The 11,647-nt window shown below is 43.1% G+C and overlaps 1 protein-coding gene across 1 annotated transcript in view; it reads left to right on the forward strand.

Moving 5' to 3' along the window:
• LRRC8B (leucine rich repeat containing 8 VRAC subunit B) overlaps positions 1–11,436 on the forward strand; it is a 248,206-nt gene extending 236,770 nt beyond the window's left edge. Inside the window, exons 4-5 of the mRNA XM_085602146.1 lie at positions 7,516–9,884; positions 9,966–11,436. Coding sequence (XP_085458272.1) covers positions 7,516–7,767 — 252 coding nt within the window. The 3' untranslated portion in view covers positions 7,768–9,884; positions 9,966–11,436. The remainder of the gene's footprint in view (positions 1–7,515; positions 9,885–9,965) is intronic.
• Positions 11,437–11,647: the final 211 nt, after the last annotated feature.

The raw sequence follows: 11,647 nt of genomic DNA on the forward strand, positions 1-11,647 counted from the left end.
GGAATATATATTTAATATTTAAACTCCCTTTTTGTCCGGTGTGTAAAATTTTTCTCCCAAAATGTCCTGCGAGCAAGTTTCGAGTAGTTTAACATCAATGCCTAAAGTCACCTTTACCCAGATAGAGAGGCCTCCTGAGGGCCTTCCTCTAGCTGAGGAGATAGCATCTTTACTAAAGGTTTTGTAGCCTACTTTATAAAAGGGCTCTAAGGCCCAAGTTTCTTGAAGCATGATTATGTCATTCTGCCCTATGTATTCCTGCCACACAACATCTTCTACGTTCTTTCTATGCGCTGCAATGTTCCAGGAGATCAATTTTATCTCTCCCACGCAGCTCACCTCACTTTGTTCCTTACATCCGTTTTTTTACCAAAATTGTTCTTAATATGATGGTTTCTAATGTCCCTTCTGTTATTCTTTGGTGGGTCTCCATGATTGGTATTCAATTTAATGCCATTGACCAGAACAAGCCCCTTCTCTTGAGCTTGTAACCCAGCTGCCAGTGATCCTGATACTTGAGGTATAAATGATTGTCAGTCTTGGCCGTCCAAGTCTGACAATGAGTGGTATCTATTTGTCAGTGGCACAGGATACTGCCTAGTATTTGAATACCATGGCTGTGGTCTATAAAAAAACCCTAATGGAAGTGTACAGATGTTGGTATTCGTCAAGTGTGTTATCTCAGTTTTATTCAAAATGTGGCGAACCAACTGGGGCCTACGAAAATTTACCACTATACAATCTCCATTTATATTTTTACTGGAGTAACATATCCAGCCTACCCTACGGACCATTAGTATCTCCTTAGTATCTGCTAGCTGAAAACAATTGTATTTGGCTAGCCAATCTATAGTTTTGTTCCGTAGGTCTTCCTAACTTTCTCTCTCAGTCATTCTAAGAGCGGGGACACCAGCTAATATTAGCGTATATGGGCATGAAGCAGGGGGCAGGTTTAAGATGTCCAAATTGGGCTTTAGTTGATCATTAATGGCAGTTTTGCTAGAGTTATAGATCGTCCTAGGGGTCTGTATGTCTTGCCCCCTGTCTGCATTAGAGCGTACTATACAATTGCTCTGTGTGCCTAAGGGATTGAACCAATTGGTGCCTCCTGGGACCTATCTCCCATACTAACATGCGTTGGTTCAATGGATTTACCACCTTGTGCTTCCCTATTGTTGTGTGTGGTTTTGTCCTCCCTCTCATAAATTCCCCTGTTTAGCTCTTCCACCATCCTGCCCTCCTTACTATGGCTTAAGTTTTTTATTGCTTCTTCCAGAAGGTTCAATTTGTCCCAAAGCTGTGTGAAGCCCTTCTTAAAAGAGTCTTGAACATCATTGACCATTACACCAGCAGTTGCACTATTGATGGTGGCATCGATTCCTGTAGCAACTTCTCTGGTGTTACCCCAGCTATGATCATGGAACACATGAACCGTGTCTGTCTGTGTGCCAACGGAAATACTTTTGGTTTGATATATAATTACATTGTGTTCTATATCTAACCTGTCCGTTGCTTGGGGGGCCTTTGCAAATTTAGATTTCTTTGTAGGTGGTCCCCGTTTTCTTTTTGCAGGCAAAACTTCGGTTTTTCGTGCTACCACATTTTTCGATACCCTAGTCCTCTGCCCACCACCACTTTTGGCGCTGGTTCTAGGGTTGAAGCAAAAAAAGGAGAGTGGGACGGGGATAAAGCATTAATGGGGGACTTTGTAAACAAGCCATCATCCACTCTAACACCCATGCCAACATCCTGAGTGTCCGCTGAATGGTTACCTCTTTGGGTTAATGGATCCAAAGAAAGACGTCGCTTAGTTAGTTCAATCTTGTGAATCAATAGTGATTCTGCCCTTACCAAGAAGGCATCTAATGTCCCCACTGCTCCCTTACGTTTCTCCATTCCTCAGTTATTAATACGTATGACAAGAGACAACAGGGACAGAGCAACAGTATATATAGGATCCTGAATTTACAGTACCTTCCTGCACCTGGAAGTGTCCGATCCGTAGTTCCCAAGACAGAGTGTTAAGGGATTAGCCCAGCCCAGCCTCTTCCGGGCTAGGACGGGCCCTCCCGCGCTCCGGGAGACCTAGCCTGTTCTTATGCGCCTCCTGGCGCGTAGCATGTCGTCAGCGGCAGGCGTGCCGCACAGAATGCTGGGAAGTGTAGTCCCCCAACTCACGATGGGCAGTGGTCGGCACCCAGCAACAACAGAGTGCCCCCTGGTTCACCAGTAAGGCTTATAACAAGTGGCAAGTTCCAAGAGCTCCCCCAGTCTCCTCTGAGGAGCCCTGACCAACAACAACCCCTCTCAAGGTCCAAGCTCCAGTCAAAATAGCGAAGTTAGGAGAGCTCACCACCCAGTCCCAAGGTCGCCAGCACTCAGATTCAGGGCAAGAATGCGGCGGGTGACAGGTGGCTGTCAATAGGCCAGTTAGTAGGCCAATGGCAAAACCAGTCCAAATTCGTCTCTTCCAGGAATTGGGGTATGTTGTGGATTTGGCAGCTTAATGGCCAATTAGATTTCCAAGCGGAGGTCAGGCGGGCCTTGCAACTCTGTGGCAAGAAATCAGAAGTCAGAAGAGGCACCCACGGCACCCGCAAATTAGCGGTTCCCGGTTCCTGTGGTTCCTGTGCGGCAACCATGACTCCTTGCGAGAAATCAGGCGGGGCACTCGCGGCACCCTCGAATTCGCGGCACCCGCGAATTCGAGGCACTCGCGGCACCCGCAAATTCGCTGCATCTCCGCGAATTCGAGGCACTCGCGGCACCCGCAAATTCGCTGCACCTGCGGCTCGCGGTCTCTGTAGTCTCCGCGGCTTGAGCGGCGCTCAGTTGTGGTACGTGAGCCGCTGAAGCCGGAGCCGAAGTTGCCACCTCTCTCCTCCTCTCCTTCTCGTGCTCACTGTTCCCGTTTGCTGCTCTCTGCTACCCCCTCCTGAGCCGCCAATGGGTAGAGGTAGAATGTCTTCAGTGTAGCCTTCATAACATTACACATGATAATGGCTAATTGTATTATTGGCACATGGAGTTTTGTTGATAAGTTTGCAAATGGAATGTGGCAGGATTAATGACACAAATATTAATATGCACTTATGATTAGTGACAAATGGTGAAAATCACAACCTGTCCAAATGATTGCTGAGTGATGGTGCAAGTCTGAACATGCACTAGGATTAATAAGTGCTTGCAAAATCTGAACATGCATTAAGGATAAGTGAGTATGTCAAATTTAAATGGTGGTAAAGGTAACTCTTGACATGGTATTGGCACAGTGATCCCCACTCCTGCTGAATGTTTGCACTGGCAGAGCAGTGGATATTCTTGACTTAAGCTTTGTTGGAACGAAGGTGCCCACTCTTAGGAGAAAGTTTTCACTAGCATAATGTTGATAATTCTTTATACATCTTACCGGCAGACATTCTTTGTTTGCATTCTTTCTATTTTACTATCCATCCATATGTGAGATCACCATCTATCAGTGCACTCAGTCCCTCATTCATGCATCCATGTGTTCATTCAGCTAATCCTTGGCTCAATATCGAATTCAGAACACAGAGAGTGAATGAAAGTGCAGGAGCATTGCCTTTCCCTGCATTGATGAATGTTCTCACCCAGGTCCCTTACTCTGATTGACTTAACCATATTGATAGCCTGCCAAGGTTAGCAGATAAGGGGATGCATTAGACGCCTGTGTGGGACAGAGTGTAAGCTGAGAGTCAGCCACTCCCTCTACTCGGTATCTTTCACTATCTTCTCCCTTTCACCAAAGGCCTATACAGCTGCCTTGTGGACTCTGATGATACTGGTGTTTGTGTGGGCTCCAAGATATAGGGAACCATAGCGTTCTGTATAATGGAGTCTCAAGGCAAACCCAAGGCTAGGCCTGCATTGGGGTTGTTAGTCTTTTATGTCACGGTCCATACCTGGCGTTGGGCCTGCTACGGAGCTTAGGGGACATTTATCTCTATGCCTTTCCGCAGACCAAGTGCCATGAGACTCCCGTTCCTCAAGCACTCGCTTCCTTGATTCAAGCAAAATAGTGAAAAAGTGTGGATGCTGCCATACTGCCAACTAGGTTTGGAGGCAAGAGATAGGAAATGCAAAAGAGAAAGAGCCTGAAAGGGGCAGCCGCTTTTCCTTCTTTCACTCAGTGCAGTTGGGTTCTGCTCTTTTGGCAAGGCATGGTTATCTTGAATCCTGAATAATTTAACACACAGATTGTTCATTGGTTTGGCAGTATTAGCAGGGTGCTACCTGTGCCCACTTGGTACTAGTAAGTTCAATAGGTAGTGCTGGGCCTGTGGCTGTTTATACTGTTTAAAACAATCAGCTGTGACCAGCTAGCTGTTCGGTAATCCTAGTTTCTGAAAAGGGAAACTTCCATTGGTGTGCCAATGTTACAGGTGCCAAAGGCAAGGTAACAGTCTGCCCCACGGTATCGGATGCCATGCTAAACAATCACTGGGACGAGCTGGGAATTTCTGGCCTCTGAAACTGTGTCCGGTAACCGGGTGCTACCAGCACTCCCTGTGAACTTTTCAGGCATCAGGTTTTTTAAGCACTCCAGAAGCTGCAGCAACATTCTGTTATTGCATTGTATTATCTATTATTCTGACTGCCCTGCCGTTCCTATTTGCAAATAATGACCCATTCTATGTATGAGGGTAAGTAATTTATTTGCATAGTTAATACAAGCATTGGCATAGCCAATAGGTCTCGCTTTTGGGACCTTATAAGTATTTAGTTATGCAGCACAATATCCTTATCAACTGTTGCATGGGGGGGCGAGGGGGGTGGGGGGGGTGACTAGGAGGCAAGTCTGTAACAGGACTGGACCTGAAAGGGTCCAGGGTGTCGCATCAACTACATCTCACCATTTGGTAAACCGTCACCCATGGTAATATCGCACTTTTTACGAAAGCGAGCACATCTCCTGGCAATGGGAACGTGAAGTGATGAAACACCCAAAGCAGCAATGCCAGGCGACCTATATAAGAAACAAATCTAGAAAAAAATAATTGGATCTCCTGGCCATCAAATACCCACCAGCTAGTCTATTTGGTTTGGCATTGCTGCTCTTCCCTACACCTGGACATGTATGCACCTTTGGAACAAGCAGTTGGGCTATGAGATACTCAGAACATGGGAGCTAAAAGTATATAATCACGCTGACACGTGCGTTAATATTTCACAGGGACATCGTATGACAAAGTCGTACTGCTTACCTAACGATTGCAGTCTTGGTTCCCGATAGAAACACAGGCATCGTCTACAGTACAACGTGATCTTCTGCTATGACTACTGCAAACACGATCACGCATTACCTGATGTAAATGTGGACGCTAACGCTCTGAGGTCATCAGGGTGAGGCTGTGGACAACTTTTAATATAACGTTACGTACAACAGCCTGCAATGGGACATCCGTTTTCACGTAAGTGACTTGGTTGCGAGTGGAGACAGAGTCCACTGCACTGAAATACCACTGAAGGTGGAAAGCCTACTTCACTTGTCGAAAATGAAAATGGAGTGGTGGAACGGAACCAGGGGGATTATCAACAGGAAACAGCCTTACACTACACGCTTCTAGAAAAGTGTAGCAGTGGCCAGTGTCTAGAGACGTGCTGTTTGCTTACAGCGCAAGCGTTAATCTGCCTTAACTCCTGTCTTTAAGCTAAGTGCAGTACACACTACCACGGTCTCAATATCCGTGCTGACTACTGCTGCATCTTTAAACACACTACCAACAATCCCGTGCAATAGGCGATACTTCAAAAGCCACATTAATACCTCAGAACTGCAGCCCAGTACCCTAGGATAGTACAGGCACTCGCATGATTGCGGCATCTGTCCTAACATGCCAGTGCCGGTACTAGAGAACTAAACAAGAACACATCACTGATGGTATCAAAGACAACAGTACCAGTAGTAATTGTATTACGCGCAGACACCATTACCAATATTAGTTTAGCATTTCACGCTCAGTGACAACTGGGACTCGTTATGTGGCCTAAACGTCGGAGCTGCCGACTTTGGAAGTGGGGAACCTGGTGAGAGTCAGGGCACCGGCTCATCGTGCGCTTGAAGTCTAATCTCCCAGTGCATAAAAAAATAACCGCGTAATGCAATCCGATTTGTGCCGACTGTAGCACTAAGGCAGTGCTCTGCACTGGTTATTTAATGTATTTTCCCATATGTTTCTGAATGGAGCGGGTTATGGCGGGGATGACCTCAGAAATAGCTTTTGTAATGACCGGTGACATGGAATTGTGACGGGCAGAACGAAGACCTTGCATATTCAGGGCATTATTGTGAATAGCCGCGGTCGACATCAAAGACTAAACGTTTACTCGCTTGTTATTTTTGGCAGATTCAATTTTTGACGTGGCTGTGCTTTGTTTTATTCCGTGCGTTTGATCTCGGTAAAAAACAAGCATTGGCCGCGCGGCAGTAAAAGTAACGCCGCGCGGCCATAAAAGCGAAAGTGATCGCGATCGCTCTGAAAGCGAAAGTGATCGCAATCGCGATGACACGCTAAAGCACAGTTTTCAAAGTGCTACTGGCGTCGGGCTGCGCGCGTGCACGATCGCGTGAACGCAAGCGCTAGGCCAGCCAGCAGCACTTTGAAAATCCCACATACAAAATGTCTCTCTGAGCCAGCGCGATTGCGCTGGGCTCAGCGAGACCTAAAAAACCATTGAAATACCAAACATTAAAATTTAAAACAATTCTGCGTACAATGTTAAAAACATTATTCCATAATATACATCTTTTATCTATATAAAATCATTTCTAAAGTTTAAACTTTTAAACGTCCATAAATAGAAGTGCTGTTTGTGTTATGATACTATCTTATAATAATTATGAATCTGGTTTTGGCATTTTCTTTTCCACCAACCTCATGAACTTCATCAGACTACAGTTCAGCTGTGGGTCATTAGGTGCAAAGCAGGCAAGCCCATCACCATCTCCTGGACTGAGCCTTTACTTCTCTGCCTGGCTATTCTTGGAAAGTTGAGAGTACAAACGAGTACTTGTTCTTCAGTTAAAATGCAGTAGCATTAAACAGTGAGTACTGTTGTTTTTCAGTAGGTGAACAGCACTGCACCCCACAGATACTACTGAGTCCTCTGCCTGGTCGAGGATCCAGAGAAATGCTTCACAATAACTTGGAGACAATTGGTGTGGTTCGACATTTAGAGCCAGTAAACAAATACAGCTTTAATGGCCAAAATCAAAAAGGTAGAAATATTTAATAACTAAATTAAGCAATGCACTTTAAGCATCTCTGTCGCCCCAGGAACCCAGTTGTTTGATAACAAATCAAGTAAAGGACTCATGATACCACAGATTTCATTCTTCTGTTCTAAAAATAGGGCATGCCGTGCCTTGTGGTACTGTCATTTATCTGATAGTGCTCTAACAAATGCATTAGGTAATGGGACGTTTTTAATCATCTTGCCATTTTTTCTGCGAGCGAGCATAAATAAATGCCTCTTGTTTTATTTCCTTTTCAGATTGAAACTCTGCCAGATGGGTTATTTCAGTGTACAAAGCTGCAGTGTTTACTTCTGGGACATAACAGCCTGACGAGCCTGTCCCCTCTGGTAGGTGAACTGCTGAACCTAGTGAAGTTGGAGCTCATCGGAAACCAGCTCGAAAGACTTCCTGCTGAACTGGGAGCATGTCAGTCCCTGAAACTGAGCAGCCTCATCGTGGAGGAAAACCTGCTGGACACGCTTCCTCCTTCTGTAAAGGAACGTCTGTAGCTGTCAGAGAAATAATGCACTTATGACAGTGCCCACGGAGGCGCACACGTCCTCTTCTCCGGCAAATAATTTAATTGGAACTTATAGCCATGGTTTTCGTCCTCTTTTGACCCCTCAAGGTTATTAGATACAAAGTGAAAAAGAAGCTATTTTGACCAAACTATACCATAATTCGTACATATTCGTTTGCATTCCAATGATTCCTTCAGGACTTAGATACACTTCTTGTTGTTTTTGGTCTTTAAATGAACCTTGACAATGGAGCATTTCCTTCCAAGATCTGACTTTTATGATATCAGATTTTTAGTATCAGAAAATACTACTTTCATACAGACTTTTTATGAAAAATAGTGCTAAGTATTGTTTAATTTGCAATACTGTAAAGAGAATTGTGTGCTACGTTTTTATCAAATACTGTATTTCGTGGGTTCTGCTGATGCATATTTCAGGTATACTTACTGGACCTCCTTGTGGTTCTGCTAGTATCCCTGAACCTAAGAATTGTTCTGCCATGTAACCAAAGGAAGACAAAATATTCTGCCGGAAGTGTCAGAACAGTGGATCACTGTGTAAACCTCCAACAATATTTGAGCAAAATTAGTTCAATATTTTTCCCCAGTAGGGACTGGGAATTGGAAACACAAAGAATCTGTTTGCCACGGCTTAATGCGGTTTCATTTAGTTTCTTTTCTGTATTTATCTATTTGTCTTAAAGTTGCCTGCTGATTTTGTGGTTGCCATCTAATGGTCTTACTCTAAAGCTAGACTCACCCAGTTAAACTATTGTTATATCAATGTGATTTAAGATCCAACATCAAAGAAGTCTGGTACCTGTCAACTGCTGGCTTGCTGAGTGAAACGTACTGTCTTCAGGTGCTTAGCGTGATTCTCCATAATGGCTGATCACTTTTATAAATAATACTAAATGCAGTTTCTGCATTATACATTTCTGAAGGTTTTTAGAAACCGCCATAATCGTCAAATCACTATTGCAGAGTCACGTGGGTCAGTATAAGCCTTTCCAAATATTTTATGAGCAGTATTGCAGGGTTGGAAGTTGGGGTCTGCCTCTTTGTGGCACAACTGCAACATATTAACAAATAAGAATGTGCACACATTTGACAACTAAGATGCAATGCATCTAAGTGTGCAGATATGCATTCGGAACAGTGAAAGCCTGGAGTCCATTTAAGGATATGGCAGTGGGTATCAGAATCCATGACACTGGAGAGTGATATATTGTTTACTGTACCGCATTTCCCAATGTTCATAAATCTGGTGGGAAAGCATTGTCAAGACCCACAATATGTTTTGGTGCCTTCGGAGCGGTTTAGTTGCATTACTACTATTGGTGAGGTGTCACCTAAATAATTGTGCTCAGGTAACCAAACTTAAAAAGTTTAGCCACTGAATAGTAACAGTGTTGTGAGAGCTATGATAAACCTAGAGACTGGTCTCTAGGAATAGTGTCTATAGGGTTACTACTATGTATGTATTATGTGTATATATGGACAGCCCAGATGGTCCAGGTTGTCCTAAATGTCTGTAAATATCTTTGGTAAGGATGGGATCAGTGTTATTGGCAGTTGTCTCAAAAATTAAGTCATGATAATGGAGTATCTTTTGACCCACTTGACCACTTTTTCAGGAGATACGATGCTTTGACCAGGAAGATGAACTACTATTTTAGAACTGAGTCAGTATCTGCCCCTAAGGTGAAGGTATTTTACGGCTAGTCATGAAGGCAAATATGTAATGTTTAGGTGAGAGAACGATAGGTAAAGGACCTGCCAATGTAATTGATGTAGTCTCATTAGGTCAGGTGCATATGACATGGACAGTTTGTTATTGGCTGACAAGAAACTTAGCAATTCAAAACGTTTTGTAGTATTAGAATGCTAAGCTTATAGCTGCACCTTGTACACAGTAGCTTTACTCTTTACACAAGGGCTTAATTATTATTAACCCAGAAACTTGGGTTTAGTTCTGGTGCCGACTTAATTCTTTTGGTGGTTGTTAGCACTTTGAGTGGGGCCTATATTCTAGCTCCAGGCTCAATGGTAAAACTGAAAAATAAGGAGACGTTGAATCCCAATAGTGGGACACATTCAAAACACGTAAAACAAGACAAAACATTAATCTAATGTATCTGATCAAAGTCAAGCACCACCAAAATTCTTTCCACCAATGGTTTATAGACTTTATGGTGGTGCTTGACTTTGATCAGATACATTAGATTAATGTTTTGTCTTGTTTTACGTGTTTTGAATGTGTCAGTGGTGGAAAGACTTTATGGTGGTGCTTGACTTTGATCAGATACATTAGATGAATTTTTTGTCTTGTTTTACTTGTTTTGAATGTGTCCCACTGTGACAATTCCTTACTGTACCACTATTCACCCGAGTCCAGTGGTTTTTTTCGGGTTGCCCCATTGACACATAACTCTGTTGAATCCCAATAGGACAGCTCTTTCTTTGAGCAATATTGCATACGTTCGAATAAGGTAAGTTCTTTTACAGTGAGTTACAGCCAGCATGACTTAGAATTGCTGGGACAGAATCATACATGTACCATTTAAACATGACTAGTTATTGAGGAGGATACCCCCTTAGGAATTTCCACAGCTCACAGTAGTTTTTTGAGCATGTGGGATCGATTAGCCTCTCTGGGTCTGGTTGGTTACATTTCTTTAATCATGTTATGGCCCCTGGGGCAGTGTGTATCTTGCCTCAGTTTAATGGTGAGGTGCCGGAACACGATAACAAAAACAGAAAACTGTGGATTTGGGTTCATGGTATCTACTCTTACTCAGTTTGCTTGAAGATTGAGCTACACAGACATTTCTTCAGAGGCACAGTAAACAAACAACACCTTGGAAACAGGAAGTAAAAATAAATATTCAAAATGATAATATTTTGAAAAAGAAGAGGTTAATCTAAAACTAGTTAAACATAAAGGATTAGGTAATGATTGAATAATCATAGGGGATCCTACATTACTGTTACACTCTGTTATAGTTATTTCAGCAGTGATAGGGACCTTGAAAAATTAATTGGGGCTTCGTTACGAGTTGCCTGATTTTAGTGTGATAAAACTAGACTCAGTAAATAATATCAATGGGTGCGGTACTTACGGAGTGCAGTATTACTGCACTATTCAGAGTTTCGCATGTTTGAATGAGGCATAGAATGTGAGGTATCGGAGTCTGCTCTCACAATTAGTACAGCCTGTTTTGTTTCTTCCCGACCATTTTTTCTCAGACAAATGTCACCAGTCTTTTTCCTGGTGAAATATTACTTGGAAATATTGTTGATTTTCACAAATTACACCAAACCACGGAACCTCGATGTAAAGTGCAAACTCCAGTGTGTGCCCAAATCGAGATTGCCATGAGACTCTGAATTATACCCTTAGTCTGCTACATTCTATCTCACAAGGGATTTTGGCGTTGATAGGATTCAAACTCTTGACTTGCATATCAGTAGATGTTAGCTGTGCCAGCTTAACTCACCGAGCTGTAAGCTCACTGAGCTCTGCAAACATTCTTTACATGGTCTTTACCTAAGCTAAACAAAAGTGTTCATTAAAAATCACATGCATATGACATGAAAGTAAATGTCTGTTGAAATCCTGCCATTATTTATTGAACAATAAACTTCAGAGGTTCATCAACTTGTTTGAGGACTTGTTTGTGTGTCACAGCTTTTGCTTACGAAAGTGACCCTAGTCACAAGGTTACTTTCAAAATGCTGTTGAGCCGCAAATAGTCTGTCAACATTTCAGCCACATGAGCATGGCTGTAAAGACTTCCATATCAAAAACTTGTAAAGAAATAGATCATACCATACTTATAATGTCTCTACTTTCAGTGCCACCAGCC

Source organism: Triturus cristatus, chromosome 4_2 (assembly GCF_964204655.1).
Source record: "Triturus cristatus chromosome 4_2, aTriCri1.1, whole genome shotgun sequence".
NCBI lineage: Eukaryota > Metazoa > Chordata > Amphibia > Caudata > Salamandridae > Triturus > Triturus cristatus.